At 40.8% G+C, this 21,633-nt stretch overlaps 1 protein-coding gene across 1 annotated transcript in view; it reads left to right on the top strand.

Moving 5' to 3' along the window:
* The window catches only part of VWF (von Willebrand factor), a 108,074-nt gene that overhangs the window by 84,495 nt on the left and 1,946 nt on the right, over positions 1-21,633 (top strand). Inside the window, exons 38-50 of the mRNA XM_085048938.1 lie at positions 2,426-2,631; positions 4,221-4,323; positions 4,421-4,495; positions 5,011-5,115; positions 5,581-5,786; positions 7,093-7,242; positions 9,436-9,546; positions 10,897-11,080; positions 11,490-11,530; positions 13,263-13,373; positions 16,296-16,394; positions 16,729-16,857; positions 18,429-18,468. Of these exons, the coding sequence (XP_084905064.1) occupies positions 2,426-2,631; positions 4,221-4,323; positions 4,421-4,495; positions 5,011-5,115; positions 5,581-5,786; positions 7,093-7,242; positions 9,436-9,546; positions 10,897-11,080; positions 11,490-11,530; positions 13,263-13,373; positions 16,296-16,394; positions 16,729-16,857; positions 18,429-18,468 (1,560 nt within the window). The remainder of the gene's footprint in view (positions 1-2,425; positions 2,632-4,220; positions 4,324-4,420; positions 4,496-5,010; positions 5,116-5,580; positions 5,787-7,092; positions 7,243-9,435; positions 9,547-10,896; positions 11,081-11,489; positions 11,531-13,262; positions 13,374-16,295; positions 16,395-16,728; positions 16,858-18,428; positions 18,469-21,633) is intronic.

Here is a 21,633-nt window from a genome sequence, read left to right as displayed (position 1 = left end):
ATACAAATAAATAATTCTTTAGGTGGCTTATTCTACATCCTCTCCTGTTAACCTTTCTGCTGTGATGGTTGCAAACATTCAGATATTCCCTCAGTGTGTCTGGTTTAGTCAAGTGCCTTAGATTGTGTGTAGGCATTTTCTTTCCCAGCTCCCTTCTCATAGAATGTCTTGATGACCCAGGTTTGGTTTATTCACCTCCTGCCCCTCTAGTTGAGTTGTTTCTTGTTACTTTGCTTTCTTTCCCTGGATACTTTTTATTTCAGAACTGGAGAACCAGCATCCTAAAGGCATTATATTAACAAAAAGGTGAAAAACAAATAGTTTTTTCAGGTTTTAAACTCAGACTAAGGGAATGAAGGGATAGGAAGGCAAGAATGTCAGTATGAATTTGGCCTGAGCTTCCAGTTAATGTTTGAAATATCTTCCCAGGATCATAGGTTGTTGAATGTAGTCTGTTTGGAATATAGTCCTAGAAAGCAGAGGGAGAATATTGCCAGCCATTTTCCAAATTCAGTGCCTCAGTCAGACCTTGCAAATTGCAATGTCCAAAGCTGGATGTCAGCAGATTACCTCAATAACTCCCTGCAGTTTTCAAATTCCTATCTGGTTACATAGCCTGTACAAGGATAGACAAAGCATTGCTCATTTTAACGCTAATTGCATAATAGCCTTAAGTGTCCCAATAACATCATCATCATCTTTTTTCTTCTAGCAGGTACCTGTGTGCAACTGCCAAAAATAAAATTGCCAGCATTTTACTTATCCAAGTTACTTTAATGACTAAATAGGCAGTACAGCTTAATCACTCTACCACTACATGTTTTATAACAGTGGCACAGCTCTGGATTACATGGCTTTGCTCCTCCCAATCCACTGAATCCCTGTCATTCTTGTAGAATTTTATTCTGGGTTTTGTCATGCCTTATTGGGACATTCCAAGCAGTACAAGTTCTTCCTAATTGCCCTTCCTGTGTGGGTGAATATACTCTCTGGAGTTCAGATATATTCAGCCAGGAAAAGAGAAGGCTTTGGGGTGACCTCACTGTGGCCTTGCAGTGGCTGAAGGGAGCCTGCAGGAGAGATGGAGAGAGACTCTTGACAAGGGCCTGGAGTGACAGGACAAGGGGCAATGGCTTCACACTGACAGACAGCAGGGTTAGATTGGATATTGGGAAGAAAATCTTTGCTGTGAGGGTGGTGAGGTCTTGGCACAGGTTGCCCAGAGGAGCTGTGGCTGCCCCATTCCTGGAAGTGTCCAAGGCCAGGTTGGATGGGGTTTGGAGCAACCTGGGACAGTAGAAGGTGTCCCTGCCATGGCAGGAGTTGGAGCAAGGTGGTCTTTAGGGTCTCTTCCAACCCAAACCATTCTGAGATTCTATGAAATAATTGGCTTTAACATGGAAAGGGTTAATGGTAAAGACTTTTATTTTCTGTCTCCGCTGGCTGCTAAGGAGGGTGTGTGTAGACAGGTCAGTTGATGAATGTTTGTTTGAGAGCTCGGGTTTTCTTTCAGTGTTTTTGTCAGGGGACTGAAAGAAAGTTTTATAAACCTCACAGCAGTCACAGACTGGGAAATAGAAACACTTTTTCTGATTGAAGCCATAGAGAAAAATAGTCTTAAGGGAATATACAGTATGGAAGCTGTGTCCATAGGTTTTTTGAATAGCTGTAGCCTTAATTTTGTGTTTGCTTTTAGAGACAATATCCTCAGGTTTGTGAACATGTCAGTAAAAATGTTGGTTTACAGGGTTATGCGACTTCCCTTGATTCAGTTAATTCTGTTAATAAGGCAATTCAGTTAAAAAGATGCAGAAATACAGCAGGTCCAGTTTTGAAGTACCTAAATGTTTGGTGTGTTAGCTTTCTTTAGATGTAGGGGAACACTGCAGCCTATTAAGTTAAAACAAAAAAACAAAACCCCAAACCCCCAACAACAACAAAAGAGCAACAACCACCCAAAAAAAAAAAAAATCCCAAACAAAAAAACCACCAAAAACCAAAACACCAAAAAAACCCCAAAAAACCAAACAAACCCAAAAACCAGCACCACCAACAAACCAAACAAACAACCCCCAAACTTTCTCCAATGCTTTAGTCTGTCCTGGCTGTCTCTTGACCACGCATTGTTACCATACACATAAGGTTCTAAATTGTTAGGTCTCTGGCCCAGTGTTGGAAACAAAATTAGACAAGTGAACACTCATCTAAACCATTTTATCATTATTTGGGTAAGTCATGTTGCTGCTGATTCACGTAGCCTGAAAATGTGGTTTGCTGATTTCTGCTTCAAGGGACCAAATCCATTCATTGGATGTTGGCTTCCTGAAATTGAAAGGATTCTACAGAAAGCTTGAGTGGAAAGATTGGTCTGCATTTCTTTAGATCTCTTTAGATAAAGGTGGTGTTTTTTTTCTGTCTTGCTCAGCAATGAAATGTGCCCCATATCTGACATATGATCACTGCCACAATGCCTGCGTGAAGAGCTGTGAGAATAATACCAAAGTCAGTGTCTGCAAGGATTATCCCACGGAAGGCTGCTTCTGCCCAGTGGGAAAGGTGATTTTTGGTGACAGCTGTGTCAGTGAAGAAGTCTGCACTCAGTGTGTCAGTGAGGATGGCACACACCATCAGGTAACTACACACACAGCAGCTCACCTCTGGCAGTGCTTGGAGTTCACACCTTTGCAAGTTAATCTGTTTTCCCTTTGGATACTTTATTTTCTAGCTCACTTCCTCATAACCTGCTGGCTGTCAGCCCTGTGTAGCTCCCCTGGTGTGAAATTGGCTGGGATTGGATATAAAGTTCACAGCTGGGACTGTACAGATCTGGACAGGCATGACAATTCCATGTGGAGGGAAGTCTAGAGGAAAGAGAGGAGGAGCGATGCTATAAGTGAATATTTACCAAAATGAACATCTCCATTCAGCAGACTTTTGCTAGTAATGACAATTTAAGCACCCCCACCTACTCAGCCTTTGGAGTTTGCACCTACATCAGCCAGTCCTCTTCAATCCATATTTTTATTACAGGATTTGAAGGAGAAAGGATTTCAATTACAGTATTTTATGGGCTTTGGATTCTTAATGAGATTTTTGGGGAGATGGAGGACAGGAGAGGACTCACACAACTGTTTTGCCCCTCCATCATTGCAGGATTGGCTTTGTGAGCAATACAACAGGCACTTGTGTCAGGAGTTCCTTAACCCCTTTCTTTTCCTCTGCTGTTCCTTCCTCTGTTCTTTTCCACCCTAGGTTGTGTTTGGGCTTATGGGGTTCTCAGTCCCAACACTCACATAGAGTGGCCTAAAACATGTAACTATCTCTGAGTATAGGTGCAGTATGCTTAGATTTGTCCTTTTCCCCCTTCTTATCTCTAAAGGGCTCAGCAGACTGTTAGTTATGAGCCATGCTCCACAGTTTTCCATATGAGAGCTTTTTTTTGCTTTTTCTTGGTGGCATCCTTACCTACTCTACATGTTCTCACCAGAACCTGGGTTGGTTGTGAAAAGTAAAATGTCTCATAATCTTTCCACTCTTACCTGCCTATTCACATGGGTAACTACAGCTTTAACATCAATGATTTCCTCTCTCATGGGAAGGAGCAGTGACTGAAAAATTATTCCCTTTACTGGTGGTTTCTGAATGTACTCATTACCCCCAGGTAGTCACCACAGTGATGGTTTCAGTTCTAGAGTTGCTATAGTGCTTTTCCAGTCTTCAGTCCACTGGAGAGTCAAGTGATGACACTCCAAATATTCTTAATATAAAAATATGCACTATTTATTTCTCTGTGTTGAAGTCCTCATAATTTGGGAAAGCAGACACTTCATTGTATTTCCCAAAATAATGCTGTTTCTCTTATTACCGTGGACCATGCAATCATGGTATGTAGCTGCACCAGTCCACTTTTACTCACAATAGCTGGCAATTGCCATTATATCTGAGCATTTTTCATGCTTAAAACAATAGTAATTCCTCATCCCATTCGTGCATTCTTTACATCTTTTGCTAAATTGACACACTACAGTCATTTCAGAATTGTGTCTCCTTAGTTTCTTACTGTTAACAGAGCAACCAACTAACCCTTCACAGAGAAATCTTTATAAATCTTCTGATGTTCCAGGTTAATGTTACTCACTCTCAGCCGCTCCCATCCCTAACATACCACTGACCAGAACACTGATTTCTTTCTAACAATCTGTTGGGGTTTTCTCATGCAGCACATGGAAACATGGATTCCTGACAACGAGCCCTGCCAGATCTGCACGTGCCTTGATAACAAGAAAATAAACTGCACGGCCCGACCCTGCCCGACTCTCAAACGTAAATCCATTTAGCTCTGTGATGGGACTTGAACTGATGTTTTGGTGCCTGCTTTCCTAGTTCTTATCCAGACTTGTTTTATGGCTGTTTTCTCCAGCTGTGCAGTGTGGTCCGTGTGAAGTCGTTCGTCTGCGCAGGAGCCCTGGCCAGTGCTGCCCCGAGTACGAGTGTGGTAAGTTCTCAAACTCTTGGAATCTTCTTGGTCTGTACTTTTGCCAGATATTCCTAAGGTATGCAATGTCTTTTTGTTTTTATTATTTAATTCAGTGCTGCTTTTTTGATACCACTGAATGATTGCGCAATCACCCAAGTGGAAAACCAAACAGCTCCTAAGGATATGAATCTCCATTCACTTCCAACTTTGTCCCTTTTTCTGTAATAGATGAGGAAGGGAATGGAGCAATTTGTTTTTGTCTAAATGACAGTAGAATTTTTTTTTTCAAATATCTATTCCTGCATGGTCTATATTTGCCCATTAAATATAACATTAGAACCTTAATCCCCATAACACGAACTTGAACTCTTCCCTAAGCTATTTTGAAAATGATCTCTGACCTGTTGAACTCTAATGTACTTCATATTTTAAGACAGCAAATGAGTGTGATTTTAATGGGGATGTACATGTGTGTGCCTTTTCTTGAGGGCTAGCTGGGTGTGGTTTTAACCACTCTGAATTTCTGTTTTCAGTGTGTGACCTGGTTTCCTGTGATTTGCCTCCTGCCCCTGTGTGTGAGTTTGGCCAGCAGCTTGCCCTGACCAACCCTGGAGAATGCAGACCCAATTACACATGTGGTAAGATCGTTTTTCCTAGCAGGGAGTGACACTGGATCACTGCATTTGAGCAGCACTGACAACTTCCTTTAGGCATTGTTTTCCCCCCTGAAAGGTTTAATTTTGGCGCCAATGGATGTGTAATGATTTCCCAGACTTGGCAGAAGTGTATTGTTGGCACTTTGAGTACATTTCAAATTAAGGACAAGAGAAACACTTTACTCTTGAATGTGTGTTCCCTGACCCTTATGTTTATTTTATAAATCTTCTGGTTTGTGCATGAGACAAGAATTTTTTTGGCAGGAAAAGAACTTTTCTGAGTTCCTGAACCTGAGCCTTTTATATCTGCATTACTTCTCAGTCTTTAAGTAGATTTATAATGGTTTTAGGTAGCAATTAATGCCTTGCTGCCAGAGGACTGTCCTGTTCACTGGCAGCACTCTGAAAATCCACGAGCTTGACATGGTTTCCACCTTTTCCTGCCAGCCTGCAACAGGGAAATGTGCAGCTCCATCCCAAGGCCTTCCTGCCCGTCACACCGGATGCTGACTGTTGTCCAGACCGAGTGCTGTGATAAATACGAGTGCACCTGCAGCTGCAGGAACTCCACAGTGAGCTGCCCTCTGGGCTACCTCTCCCAGTCCCTCACCAATGACTGTGGCTGTGTATCCACCACCTGCGTTCCAGACCGGGTAAGGGAAGGGAAATGTCTGTTCTGTGGATGGGAGTGTCTGTTCCATGTGGAGTGGCAGCACCAGAGCAAGCAGGCAGACAGCTAGATCTGGATAAACCCCCATGAGACTGCTGGAAAAGGATGCCAGGGCATTTTTCATTTACAAGTGCCTGAAAGGAACACACTATTTATTCGTGCTTTTATTACAGTCATTTATTCTGACATAACCAGTCCATTGTTGGTAACTTTGAGATTATATAAACAAAAAAACCATTTGAAACTTAAAGGTCACTCAGACCTCAAGAATTTGAGGTGATTTTTGTTTTCAGATAACAGATGTGCATACTTTAAATCCACTACAGTTACTACATATTCTTCCAATCCCATACTAAATTTACTGACATATTTGGTACACTTTAGACCTAAAATTCCTGGTGCTCATTGACTACCTTTGTCTCTGCCTGAGAAGGTGTTGTATTGTATAAGAATGATATTGCCACTTTCCAGTTTTTGCCAAATTAATAACTGACTCTGCTCAGGCCTCACTAGGGTATATTTTTCTTATTTTGCCAACCTTTTATTAAGTTGTTATATCATGCCAACCCTTAAGATAAAGTTGCTTTAGAGGCAACTTTATCTTAAGATAGAGGCGACATTGCGGGGCAATGTAAATTTTGCATTAAACTTTAACACAGGGTTAGATTGTCTTGCAGCTCAGGGATCTACCTTTTATTGTCTGTTTCTAAGTAGTTCATGACCTTGTATAATTAATTTTATGTCTCTGGGACTTCCTTGCTCTATCTGTAAAAATAAATGGCATTTTCTCTTTAATACCAAGCTGTAAAATTTACTAATAGAAAGTTCAATATAAGAGATGACTCTGCTTTTGGGGTAGCTGTGATGCCCTAAGGATACAAGAGGATGAAAGCTTTTAGCTCCAGGTAGGATCTCTTCAGATCAGATGTTTTTGCTGGATGAAGTTTTACCTGCAAGGCTCCTTCCACTGGACTCAGTGTTTATTATCCCTAATTATTGTGTCATGTTATACTTAGAGGGAAACAGAGTCAGATCCTGGGCAACTCCACCTACTGCAGATAAAACTCTCCAATTTATTCTGTATAAAACAGTAGCTTTGCTTGCCCTTATTTTTCCTTTCCTCAACAGAATGGCCACAATCTTGAGTCCTGTAGTATTTCTAAGGGGTTCAAAATATTCCATACAATTGATTGTTGGTTTCACACCTTAAAATGCAGCCTTTTGGAGCCAGCAGTGTGCCCTGACAGCAGCAGTGTGCTCTTTTACATATTAATTATTGCATTTAATAGGTGTGTGTGCACAACAACATAGTCTATCCTGTTGGGACAACCTGGGAAGATGGATGCAGGGAATGCTCTTGCACTGGTGTGAGGGATGATGTTACAGGACTTCGGATGATGGAGTGTCATGACAAAGAATGTGACACGTTCTGCTCTCGGGTGAGTCACATTTAAACCAGTGTAATAACCAGCAGAGCCCTGGTGGGGACCTGCAGCGATCCCTTGTGTTTAGAGAGAAACCAGAGAAAAATAGAAAAATCAGGGTTGCAGCAATGAATTATCTTGGGAACAGATTCTAAGAGCATTAGTCTGAGCATTATTGACTTTCTTTTAGGGTTATTGCTTTAGGATCGCATCCCACTGCCAAGAAAATCAGTGACAAATTTATTTTGCATTTTATAAAAGACAGACTGCATCCTGAAGTGCCTGTCATTTACACCACTTGCACAATAAGTGCTCATGATGTCTGAAGTTCAATTGCAGATGTCTGCTGTTGCTCAAGTTCACTTTCTGAAGTTCCCATTTCAGATCTGCCTGTTGCTCAGCTCTGCCCAAAGCAAGTTCAGATTTTGGTGCGAAGGTCTGAGGATGCCAAGTGCAGTAAAAAATATAAATGTGGGAGTTTTCAACTGTTGTAAGAGAATCCCTTCAGTTTCCATGTGTAGAAAAGACTTGTCTCCATTATGGCAGTTTTTATGAAATGTTAGATCTAAAGTTCTGGCTGTGTTTCAGCTCATTGCAATAATTTATTAATAATTTGTTATTCCAATAAAATATCATTAATGCAGAGCTACAGTTTCTTGACATTGCAGCATCAATGTCAAAAAACTAGTTAAAAACTTATAAAAAGACTTGGTGGAAACAATGGCAGTATTTTTTTTTGGGAATTTGTCATTTCTTCTGCTCCTTTGATTACCAAAGTTGTACAACCAAAACTGTAACTGTTGGGCTACCTGGATAGCTCAGATTTTTTTTCCTTTCCTGATTCCTGATTCAGGTGTCAGGATTCCTGATTCCCTGGAGTCTGCTCTGAAACACATCTTTGCACTTGGGATGTCTCTGTTCAAACCAGCTTAGGGAAATTTGGGTCCTGCATCTTGAGTTTTGCTTTTTTTCTGGGCAGAAACAGCTTGTTGATTTTTGCTTCTCTTAAGTTTGCCACACAAAAAGTTGCATCTGATAGTTCAGATGCTTCAGACCTGTATTGAGCAGATAAAAGTGAAATAAAACCAAATGCTTAACAGCACAAAGCTGGATCAAGGTCTGGCATCACATTTTATGACATTATATGAAATATACTTCCATATTAAAGTCCATTCATTATCAAGGTTTGCTAATGTGCTTCATTTGGCAAATCAGAGGCAATTCATGAAGGGAAGGAGCAATTGGGAATCCCTCAGTAATTCAGTTTGACCAAAATAAGGTTATACTTATTTTTACTGTCATTTTTCACATGAACAATGTTTTGTGTGACAGAACATGTTTTCTTCAACTCTGTTTTGAGATCAGAGTTATGTTTTGCCCCTTGGAGACTGCCTAGCTATTACGTATAGAATGTGTTTTTTTTGAATTAGATTAAAGCTCTTTGCTTTCTTGCACTTAGATATTCCAGTGTTTCAGTTTTTGGCTGCTTGCTTCAGGAGATTAATATGTATTAAAAGTGAGAATTTGGATTCCTGTTGTTTCTGTGGGTTGGGGGTGTTTTTTTGGCCTATTTTGCTGGATTTTTAAGATTTTTTTTTTTTACTATCAGAGGATCTGCTGTTCAATTTTCGTGCTGCTTATTTCATTTTCCATAGTTAAGTGTTAGACTTTGATAAGATACATTATCTCTAGTGTTGCATAGTAGTTTCATTTTGTTATCTTAATTTGCAGAATTTTTTTAAAATGCCTTCTGTATGTAAACTGTTGGCTTAAACTGTGTTGGACTTGGCAGTGCAGAGTTAATGGTTCAACCTGATGATCTTAAAGGGTTTTTCTAACCTAAATGATTCTGTGAAAAGATGAAATGATTAGTCAAGACTGGCCCCTGGATTACACCTCTGAGCAACCTACCTCCTCCCTCTGCTTAAACAGATGTCTGGATGTGCTCAGTTGTGAGTGCTGAATAACCTCCAAGATGCCCCAAGAGCAATTGTTGCCTTTAATTTGCCTCTGTAAAATTCTATTATATATTAAAAGAGATTTTTTTTAATGGAAAACCCCTCATAATTACACACATTCTTTTTCCAGCTCTCCTTTTCATAAAATGTTGCTAACATCAAACATTGATCCTGAAAGAAAACGCTGAGATCAATGTTCTCCTTTGTCTCCTATTCTTGGATCAGTCAAGGCTTTTCTTTTCTCCTCCAGGGCTACAAGTATGTTGTGCCAGAAGGGGAGTGCTGTGGAAAATGCCAGAAAACTGCCTGTGAGGAGCAGCAGTTTTGGTCTCGGGGTGATGAGGATCCTCCTTTGCATGAGGTGAGGTGCCAGTGGGATGGACACTTCCCCTCCTAGCAAAAGCCCCCTGGAATTAGTTTGTGTTCCATGGAAGGAGATGATGTCAGCTATCTCTTCTACACAGAAAGCAGCACTGAGAGACAATGTTTTGGGTGGCCCATGACCTACCCAGTCAATTCTGACATCTGAATCCTCCCCATCCTTTTCTGGGTCAGGTATTTTGTGTAAAATTAATAATTTCAGCCATGGTAGCCTGAAAGAACAGTAAATTAATTGTATTTAAAATAATGGGCCTTCTCTCCATATTTCTTCCCTCAGTGTCATTCTTTGTAACGTGCATGAGTCTTTATCTACTAGTCACAATCACATATTTAATATTAACTTTCTCATTGCTTCTTTTACAGAGGCAATCTGCTCCTGTCTTAAAGAAAAAGCTTGTTCAAGTGTCATTTTGCAATCTGCCTTTTTCCTGGTTTTAACAAGGGCATTTCGTAACGTGGATTTCTTCTTCATCAAACAAGCCTTCAGAGGGCCTATTTTAATGTCCCACTGTCTCTCACTGATTTTTTGTGCAAACAGAGTCATAGTTATATTTTGCAGTCTCTTTCTTGCTATGTCCTTTTGCAACTCTTCTGTCACTAGTGAAGAACCAAGTATTTAACCCACTAGAGGAAGGTGTTTCCCTAACTTTCTGAGCAAAAATGCTTGAATTGACTGCAGTTGGGGATCTGATCTTCAGTTTCACTGTTCTTGAAGTGCATTCAGAGTGGTAACAGTGAAGGAATAAAGCTGCAAGGCAGTGACAAGCTCCTCCCAGCACTGAACTGTGGCAGCACCTTCCTCCTGGCCTGAGGTGATGCCTCTTCCCATAAAGAGCACTTGACATTCCCACTTTGTCTGACCTGGGGGTGATTATAATAAGTGAACTGTCAACAGGATCTGGTCTTTTCTATATTTGCAAGTGTTTCAGGTCTAGAGCTTGTTGCCAAAACCTTCTCTGGGCTTAACAGAGCTGATTTGCAGCAGGTTCTGGCAGAAAGAGGGGCTGCTCAGCTACAGTGCAGTGCAGGGGACAAATGCAGATTGAGCTCCATTTAGGAGTTCTTTCCCTTCCTCACATGTTATTTGACCTGTTGCTTTATTTTCCACCGGAAGGATGGTGGAAAATATTAATTCTTATTCTCTACAAACTCAGTGTGCTCTATAAGCTGATTGTCATGGTAAGGGTTTGTGCAGAGCTGTTGAGTGACACTGTTTCTGATACAGTAAATGTGCTTTTGCCAATCCAGCATCTGCCTGGGGTGGTCTTCCCTCTCTCCAGGGGCACAAATGCTGCTGCCTATGTTTAATCCTCTCACAATTTCCCCTCAGGTTGGCACGGAGTGGCGATCCCCCTGGAACCGCTGCATTGTCAACGAGTGTGTCCGGGTGAACAACGAGGTTTTTGTGCAGCAAAAGAATGTTTCTTGCTCCCAAATGGATGTGCCTGACTGTCCAGAGGGAACTGAGCTGCGCTGTGACCAAGTGATAGACTGCTGTCCTTCCTGCAGATGTGGTAAGTTTTGGGGTGCAACGAACAGAATCCTTTAGTGGGGTGGTTTTCTGTTTCTCGGCAATTTTAAAAGTGTGAGTTTTGGAAGCACTTCGAAGTGCTCCTGTGTAATTTAGACATTGAGTACAGAACCCTTGAACTGGAGGGAAAAGTTTATGTTCTGCAATGTATTTGTTTAAAAATAGCTCAGACAGAGATATTTTTATGAGGCATCAAGTATAGCTCTGACAAATATTTGCCTTTCAAGGTATAATATAAAGGTACTCAGTTACGCCTCTTTACAGTAAAACTGGATACAAATTTCTTCAAGCTGGAATTGTAATAAGTCAAAAAAGGCATAGGTATGATTGATTAAACCTTGGAACTGTCATTACAATGGTAGTGCTAAATGGAATACTTTGCTCTTTTTCAGCACCCCTGAATGGTTGTTTTTTGAATGGCACAGTTATTGGGGTAAGATACAAATTCCTTTTACTCACTGAGATGGCAAGATATTTAAACATATGAATGAGCTTTGGAAGGACACACACTTGTCAGAATACACACACAGAATACAGGGCAGCTTTTCTTCCAGACAGAATCTCCACAAGTGAGACCTTGGAGTAAAAGCAGTGCCAGGGGGCTCAGCATGTGTATGTCCTGACCCTGCCATGGTCTTCCCATATGACAATGAGTATCTCTGCCAAATGGGGACAGCAATGTTTCTTTGCCTTGAGGGATGATTGAAAAGAGTGCTTAGAAACTGTGGTAATCTGCATTCTGTAATGGTTTGCAGACTACCAAACACACAGGAAGCTCTCTGCGAGGGTTAATCTCCCAAGTGATCCTTGCCCACTTTGGGGAAGCAAAACCTTCCCATATTCTGCTTAGAGGATAAGGCAGATTAAAGCAAGGATGCAGACTTTGCTCCACCTGTGTGGAAGGAGAGGTATCCCTCCTTGGCTATTAGCAGGAACAGGAAAGCTGAGCTTCCTCCCTGTTTGACCTCTTTTCCCTTTCAAGATCCCTGCTGATATGCCCTGTGAGGAAATTTTTTCTCAACTGCGTATTTAATGGATAGATTAAGACATGTTTAACCCAGCCCATGACAGTGGGGATGATGGGAGTTAAGCATCTGATCTCATTTATGCCGAATTTATCTTTGGAGAGTTCTGTCAATTGTCCATTGTTTCCCTAAATCCATATTCTGGCAGCACCTCTGGTCTCAAAGAGCTCCAAATATTCTCAGCATCCCCCAGGGAAACAGGTTCTCTTTAGTCATTTAACCTAACTTTAACCTACTCATTCCTGCTTAGTCAATGTGTGTCTTCCTTTTTCATTTATTTAAAGGCAAATTTACTCAAGTGTCTTTATATTCTAGTGGTGTGGCAGAGACAATTGTTCTCCATCTATTTCTTGTGGTTTGGATTTTTTTTTTTTCATAGTCCACAGGCATAAGTTTGTCAGTTTGTTAGAGCTAAAGCCATGTCATCAAGCATCCATCAGTGCTTCCCACTTAATGGTTTGGCTTTTTTGCTCTGCATTTTACATGTAATTTTTGCTTGCTTTGAAAAGGTGATAGGATCCAGCAAAGAAGGTGCTGGGGAAGAGCTCAGGCCATTTGAATTGTGTTCAGCCACTGATTTGCTTATAAATATGGGCAAGCAGAGTTCTTCAATCAATAATTCTGTTTTTTTAAAATTTTATTTGTCTTTTCTCAAATTTAAGCTTTTAGGCCTTTAGAGATTCCAAGCAGTATTGTTACAAGAACAATACATTATAAGCAATTTCTGCCCATAATCTGTGGGTTGTGAGGGCTCAAGAATAAAAACTTGTTGCCAAACCAATTCATTGCACTCAAAAAATGAACTGTAGGCAGCCACATAGCCAGGCAGCCATTAAAAAAAAAAAAATCTTCCTCAGGACTTTCTAGGATCCCTTTCTTGATTGCTAGATTTGTAAGCAATAAAGAAATGCCAATGCCATTTCTTAGATTAAGGACTTCTAAAAGGCCTTCTGGACAAGCCTCCAGCCATGCTGCTTGTCCTGGAATTACAGATACAAAAAACTGGGGTCTCTGGAAACTGGGAGCATGGGTTTGTTTCTCTAGCAAAGAATTACAGTACAATGAAAGAGATTGAAGCTGCAGTGCTGTGTTTGAGTTTTTCTGGCGAGATGGTAGCTCACTGACAAACTGATGTTTCAGCATGGGAGGCGCCTGATGGTGGATCAGTGCACGACGTGCGAGTGCTTCCAGTCAGCGCCTCGGAAATACACCCTGAGATGCACCAAACTGAGCTGCCAGCTCTGCCCAGCGGTGAGTGCGAGCAGTCTGGGGGTTCTGCTCAGGAATATGTCTGCTGAGGGTTGTGTTTTTCACTCTAAACGCCAGCTTACATTTGGTACAACTCCGGGGCCTTTGGCCTTTCTTCAGGTTCTTCTGAGAAGTCTTGGTTCTGTGTTGTTTCCCCAAATTAGATGATATGTACCAAATCTGATCTAAATCCTCAGTGTAGCAAAGATAACTTCACGTGGCGCTCAGCACATTTTATTGTTAATTTTAGACTGCTTACCCTTGGGGCAATATGGGGTTTGGCAAATCATTTGCAACAAGAACTGCTGTGGCCTCTTCCCTACAGTGTTATTTGTCCTTCCAGGGACTGGCAGCTCAGCCAGATCTCCATGCTTCAGGCCTTTCCCATGACTCTTCCAAACTGTCTAAAAACTGGGCTCAGTAGTGTTTGTTTGGTTCCCAGCCCATGCTGGGAAATACCCATGCTGTGGGTAATTTGAGGTAATTATCCCCATCAGTTCCACTGGTTTTTTTATGCCTTTGCTGCTATCACCTGCAAGGAATGACTGGCTGAAAAAGCCTAGAGGGATATAGCTCCCATTTTCACTCCACTGACCAAGGTGTGGCAGGATTGCCTGATTAGCTCTGCTCAGCTGTGTAGTTTCCTCTCTCAGCACCAATACCTTGAGCAGAAGGAGGCCTAAGTGAGTTGCAGAGGCTGGTTGGTTGGATCTCCCCATATCCAAAGAGCACAGAGCAGCAGCTAAGTACCACAGAAAAAGGCTTAAATGCCTCTTCCTCTTCTTCATCCTTTCCCTGGAAAATGGATGGAGCCCAATGAGCCCAACCAAACCCAAGACCTGTGCAAGCCGCGGTACCCAAAATCTGCATCTCTGACATGATCATGTGGGATTCCTGGCTGATGTCCAGGAGAGCCACACATTGACAGGGTCCCTAGAGAAGAGAGGGGCACAGTTTTGGATGACTCCAATCTCCCATCCTGAAATAGAACTGGAAAAGACTGGAAATGTAGTTAAGTTTCTGTGGAGAGTCATCTCTACCAACAAAAAAATAGAGCAGGACTGCACGCTCAAATTATTTCCTGCAACTCTTTTTCTTGAATTGTCAACAGTGTCCCAGCTGGCCTGTTGTGACTAGAAAAATTATATTGAGACTTCCAAATGATGTCCAGGGACAGGTCAGTGGTTAGGACAATGCAAAGCCTGCCAGTTTCATGTGGATAACGCAGCTTAGATAATTCACAAGTGTTCCACTTGTCCACTGGGCCATCAAACTGGCCTCGACCCCTTTTATTTGCTGGTGTGACATAAAGGACAATCTGGAATGCTTTCTGTGGTTCTAGGCTCTAATGTCACCCCTCGTGTAAGGTTTGACTATAGACATAGGCTTCTGAAAATAGGGCAAATAAATGGCCCAGCTCTGTGCTGAGCATCTTTCTCAGTTCCACAGAATATAACCTGGCAGATCCATGAAAAAACCCAGACAGATACACCAGATTGAATTTGTGGCCAGAGATGTGTGTGCATATGTATATTCCCACACAAAAATACACGAACATCCATTCTTGCTGTTTGGTGCAAGAAGCCGTCTGTAGAAATTAAATGTAGAGGAATCAATATAGTACATGGGGGAAAAAAAATGGGGAAACATTCCTCTCCAGCTTCTTTCACCACCCACACAATTCCCAAACAGCTCCTTTTCCCCCACCTGACCCAAAAGTACAGACTAAACAGAAAACCCTTAAGAAAGGGCCATTTCCAGTTGGGCTTATTAAGGACTGTGAACTTGTGTTTGGGAGATGTGCAGCTACCCAAGGGAAGTTGCAGGTCTAGGAATATATATCCCATCCTAGCCTTTGTAATGAGTTTGTTGAGCTTGAGGGGAAAAAAAGAGCCAAATAAGATACAGAATGTCTTCATCCCCCTAAGGCCAGTGGGATTCACACACTTCACAGGATCTTTCCTGTCTCAAAGCCTTTGACTTCGTGCTACACCCAGATTAAAAGCAATTCCTTGTTAATGGATAAATGTTAAGAGCACAAATGGGTTAAGAGTACAAATTCTCTCAGGAGCACCTGCTTTCTCCTGGATGCTGAAGCTGTGAAAGTAAAAGCAGTGGTAATTGAAGTGCAGCCAACAGCAGCATATTCTGCTCAGGAGGATCATTTTTTGGGTCATTTTACGACCTGCTTTAGGTGCTTGTATTTTTGCTAGTAGGTCAAGTTCACCTAAATAACAATAAACTACGTTTTCTCACAATGATTCAACAGTAACCCCCTGCTCCCCAAATTCTTTCTATAAAAAACATATGGATAACATGCATACCTTCAGTCAACCAGAAAGTGTTTGTTTTCTTAACAATGTTCAGCTCATCGTAGGCAGCTGTTGGTTATCTGGAGCAGCTGGGGACATTACTGTGGGACACTTTATGTGTTAGCTCAGTTCCTTTCTGTTTGGTTTGGTTTTTTCCTTTCCATTATCCACTCTATACCTTTCTTCCGCTCCATCTAGTGTTGCTCATTCTCCTATGCTCCTTTTCCTGCCACTGTTTTATCTTCCAGTGCTGTTAGTGGAGCTCCATTTTTCCCCTTTTTTTTCTCTCATTTTCCCTTTTATTATACCTTCTCTTATGATGTTTTACTCTCTTGTATCCCATACTCCAAATTTTCCATCTTAGCTTTGTTCTCTCCTTTCCCTGCCCACTGCTTAGTGGGTATCTTGCCCTTTTCCCTCCAGTTCAGGCATTTCCAACTAGTTTTCCACATTGCACTGTGTAGAATTCATTGGCTTTACTGAGAAGCATTTTGCTAGCTATCCTTTTGTCCACTGAATCTTATTTTAAAAAACCACTACAAAAACTTCTTAAAATATATAGGATGCGTGCTTACAACCAAATAAACCCAGAAAAATGTCCTTTACCTTCCAGAATTACAGAAGGCAGGAAATCCCTGGCTCTTGCTGTGGAAAATGTGTGCCAACTTCATGTAGCATCAGGCTGAGAGATGGAAGGGTTCAATATCTTCAGGTAAGTTTTAAGCACTCTTTCTTTTATTTATGAGTAAGTTTAAGTGTATCATTGACTTCTGTTGAACCCCAGGGAAGTGCATTTTTCCTCCCTTTTGATTAGGTAGCATGGTATTGTCAGTGCTTTTTGGCAGTCTGGGCAGAGCTGTAATCAATATGGCCATGGAATTAAACAGAAGATGATGACTTTGTTGATAAACAATGCTGGTTACTAAAGATTTCCATGCTTTATAAATGCCACCACCATGGTACATTAACTGAGACACCAGCAAAAGAATATCCTGAAAACTTCCTGCTGTTTCTGTGTAAAGCTAACAGCCATTCAATCTTTCCAGGCAAATACATCCCTTCAAGATGGCTGTGACAGTCATTCCTGCAGAGTAAATGAGAGAGGGGAATTTATCTGGGAAAGGAGAATCACTGGCTGTCCTCCCTTTGATGCCAGAAGATGCTTGGCTGAAGGAGTAAGTAGTGAAAGAGGTCCTGTTTCCAGGTTTCTTTATGAACTCTGTCATGTTTATGGCACCTTTTGTGGAGGGAGAGGGTTAAGGTTTCCCACAACACCTTGGATAAACTAAATTTTAACTTCTTCTGAAATTCAGAAAGATCTAAGTTTTCTCTGTTTTAAAATCTATTCTGGCTTTATCTGGGCCGGTACTGACTGCTGACAATAATTCTGTTACTAAGTTGAATATTTGAAGTTTCAAACATTTGAAAGTGGTGCTTCTAACAATGCTTTCAGTTTGGGATCCAGAGCAAAACTCTGTGGATAATGACACAAACTGAGAAATGTGCATATGAAATGTTAAGACATCTTTTCTCTACCCTTACGTGAGGTTAGGGAAAAGAATTTTCACAATGCTGTAGGAAAATCAAACTTCCCAACTGCAGTTGTTTAGCAGGATAAAAACCCTGCACAAAGTATCCACCCTTCTTTCTTGTGATTTGAGGTTCACTAGGCACTGAGGAGCAGTGTGAGGAGGGAATGGAGCACGTGGGGTCCTGCTTTTGCTCATCTGCCAGGTTTTATGCATCTTACAGGTGTCGAAATCCACCTGTTCCCATCTTCTTGGGCATGACAGGAAGCAGGAAACTCATATAAAGCTTGTGGCCAAACCTGTCTCCTCCTACACGTGGAACAAATGGAGGATTTGTTATGTTATTTGTTAAATTAAAGCTTCTATAGGGCGTTTCTCACTTTGGGAATTATAAGACATAGTTTTCTTATATAAACAAAGACTTAGGAAAAAAATGCTGCACTATATTTCAGGCTTGGGGTTATTACCATATTCAAATGGTCTTCATGGATAATTAGCGAGAAAGTTTACTTTTAAACTGTAATTTCTCAAACTGCATTTATTCTTTCCCAATCTCCCCAAACAGGACTATTTCAGCTATAAAATTAGTGCTTTTCATCTAGTTGCAGATCAAAATTTTAGGGTTTTTAATTAAAAAAGCCTCCAAACTTTGACATGTAAGCTCAGGGGTTTAGTGCAACTGCAGCATCACCCTGCAGTATTAACATTTCACATTTTTCCTTTCATTATGGATTTTCAATAATTTGCACCATACATATATTTCTGAGAATTATTTTCTGCATGGTAACAATGAAACAAGAAAGAAAGATTATTGGCTGTTAAAACTTACTTGACAGTTGTGACATTTCATAAACAGATATGAGACTTGGATGCTACTAAATTTGTCCTTCTAGTTTCCAGGAATTTATTTGCATTTAATGTCTTTATTTTAGCAAGCTCCTAATAGAAGGTAAGAGCAATATTTTCAGGTGTTGAACTTGCTGATAAGTCAATTACTTTTGATTAGCTACCAGCAAATAGAATCACAAGTTCAAAACCTTAAAATGGATAAAGATTGCTAATGTAGATTTATAATTTGGTACAATACAGAAATGCAGTTGGGTTTTGGTTTTGTGGGTTTTTTTTGCCTTGTACCCTGCTTTACACATCTTCTTTCAGCATGACAAAAGTGTATCACTTGTGCCAAAATTTGGGTTTTCCTTTTTCTATCATTTTAGGGCCGAATTGCAAAACTTGGCAACACTTGCTGTGACACATGTAAGTAAACAGTCCAGAAATCTTGTATGGAAATTGCAGAGTGTGTAAGTACCTACATTTTCCATAATATTCAGTTTAATGAAACAGAGCTTAGCAATGTGGTTATAATAAACCATCAAAAAGCCCACCCTCTGACTGGGATGCTGCTGTCATGTTTTGTCATCTAGAACACGTGTTTTGACAGTATTTCCGAGTGCTTAGAAAGAAATAAATACTCCCCACATTTTATGCAGATGTTAATTATGAATGTTGTATTTTATTGTTCAGCTGGTGATAACAGGAACAGTCCTGCACAGGCAGCTTGACAAGTCACATAACCTGATACGACTGAATATGTGAGGAAAACTCTTCATGAATAATCAATCAACTTAAAATTAATTAATCAAAAAAGCCAAACCCTGGTGGCAATAATGGTTTTGATAATATAATAACTAAAAATGGTAGGGGAAACGTATTCCTATGGAACAGCCTGACTGCTTCTTAAATTTGTCAATTTAAGGGTCAGTCCTGCAACTCTTGATTTCATGCATCATTGTGTGAATAATCCAAATGTCAGGCTGTGAGAGTAGAGAGGATTTGCTTACATAAGGAAGGGACTGCAGGGTTGGGTTCTTATTTCTAAAATGAATCTCTGATGTTTTTGTGAGCACATAACCTCTCAGTTTTCTCGTCTGTAAGTAAAAAAAAATAAGAGAACAGTAGCTCATTAAAAATGAAAAAAAAAGATAACAAAGGATTGAAATTCTCCTTTAAGGTCAGAATATCAACATGTTGTCTGTGTTCAGTTAGGCCTTTTAATTTTGTTATTTTTGTTATGCATGTGATAATAAATAAAAGATGGCCAGCATAGCTGCCCATCACTCTACTGGCACAGGAACTGCTGCAATAATACCCCTGATGAAGGATGGTAACTCCTATAGAGTTTGCAGCCTTTGCCTGTTGTATAATCACTGAGCTCTGGCTTGAGAAATAGAAGTCAGAAAGCTATTGAGAGACTGTCATCAAATGGATCAAACAGGTAATTTGGTTAAGGGAGTTTTAATCTACCAGGTTACAAGTAAGGAATACTCAAAATTACTTACTAACAAAAACAGATTTTGAGATTGAAAAGACAGGGTGGTGGGCAGGCTCTACTAACTGTGAATGCCAATCACTGTAATTGAGGAGAAACTATTTCCAAATGAGCACAGATCAATGCATAGATTTATTTAACAGTTAGTCATTTAAAAGTGATACCTCCTTGCAGCAGCAAGAGCAAATTGATCTAAGTGAAGTATTGCATGCCTAAAGACTCCCATATTGTATGGACCTTCAAATCTTTATTGCCATTGATTTTGCCTGGATATATCTCAGTTTCTCATGGATACAGATTACATTATCTTCCAAGGCCTTGAGAGAATCTGTCTTTCAAATGTCTCAGTGTCGTGAAGAACTGGGCAAAGAACTTGTTCCCTCAAGCCCAGGATGATGCCTTTGGCTCAGTAGAGTCCTGCCTGTCTCTGGGCAAAGGTTGGTTCAGGAGCCAGTTTCCCTTTCTCTGTTATTCCTTCACAACTGGAGTTTTTTAGTGTGTCTGAGGATATTGTTCCAGCTTTTCAGTTTGTAGGAGCACATAAGTGAGCAGCTCTTATTTTCTCATAAGAGTTTTGTGGTATTAGCCACAGGACTTAATAATTGAGTCAGGATATTCCTCATTTTCCCCGTGAACAAAGAAGTTGCATGTCTGCTTCTCACCTCTTCTCTCTGATCTCAGTTTTATGTGTCTTGTTAAGTTACTAGCACTTGCCTTTGCAGAGGAGTCACACAGTCTACAAAAAAAGTAAATAGCAGAGATAAGGTAACTAGAGAACAAGTTGATAAATCAGGATCAAAAAGGGGGTGAAGCTGTGTTGAGGCTGATGACAATTATTTTGTTTGTGCTTTTCAATTGTGTGGACACAGCTGTCCTTTCAGGTGGACAATTTTTAAAAATTAATGATGAAATCATTAAAAGATAAAGGGCGTTTCCAGCCCTGGAGCCAGAAACCAGCTGCATTTTTTTTTTTTAATGAAATGTAAAGCCTTAGCAAGGCACAGGGTCAATTTGGTACCAACATTCTGATGGAAAGCTGTGTTTGCTGGTGGGAGGATGGACACCTTTCTCTCCACTTTGTGTATGTACTTAATTGTGCAGTTGGCCTGCTGAATTCCTTCAACTCTCTGAAATGCTGTTGAGTAGTACCTAAAAACCAGTCCAGTATTCTGTTCAGTACAGAAATCCTACTGGTTAGCTAGGAATGGGTACAAGGAGGAGCCTGTCTTTTCACAGAGACATAACACTATAGTAACACTGCACAGAGCTGCTGTTCTCTGGGAACAAAATACCCACTTGGAAAAGCATTGGCTCTTTCAGAAATCCTTAGATGCAGACCAAAGCACCCAGAAGTTCAGGAGAAAATATTCTGGATTAGTCTATGTTTGAGCAGATTAATGATGAGGTTCCTTTTGGAAGTGAGAGAGCAGGTTTCCTGTTGGTTACCAGAGTTAAGAGATCATAGCAATCCATCCTAATTCACAAACAGGGATCAGCCAATTCCCTGAGCTTGTACCTCCCAGATAGAACAAATCCATACCTACTGCCGCTTGTGTGGATGTCTGATAAGATGGAAAACTCCCAACAAAACAGGGAGAATTTACCTAACACTGAGCAAGTAGTATTGGAAAATGGGTCTAAGGAGTCCCCCAGAGTGCAGAAGGCAGTAACTCACCTCTGCATGTGAGGTGATGTGGAGAGCTGCTCCCACTGACTCACCTCAAAAGATATCATCCCAAAACAATGGGATCTCCCTCCTGTGCCAGCCCCAGGATTAGCCATGTCAGGGTGCTCTGTTTGTCTGGTCAGGGTGTTGAGGTTCCCATGGGTGTCTTCTTTTTCCTGCTTTACCATTGAACTGTCCTTAAAAGGAGAGCTGTCTAGAAGCCAGCAGGGAAGGGGCTGGTGGTAGATGGCCAAGGGGACTTTAAAACGAAGCAGTCAATTGAAAAAAAAATGTGAGGGAAATCTTCCTGTCTAGTGGAATTTTAGGGCTGTAGTGTGAACTAGTCACTCAAGGAAATATAGCCAGCTAGGAATCTTACCAGGAATAACATTTAACTAACAGCAATTTCAAGATTAAAGGGAAGTGA

Source organism: Lichenostomus cassidix, chromosome 1Aa (genome assembly GCF_008360975.1).
Source record: "Lichenostomus cassidix isolate B80296 chromosome 1Aa, HeHo_3.0, whole genome shotgun sequence".
Classification (NCBI taxonomy): domain Eukaryota; kingdom Metazoa; phylum Chordata; class Aves; order Passeriformes; family Meliphagidae; genus Lichenostomus; species Lichenostomus cassidix.
This window is presented reverse-complemented; position numbering and strand designations above follow the sequence as displayed.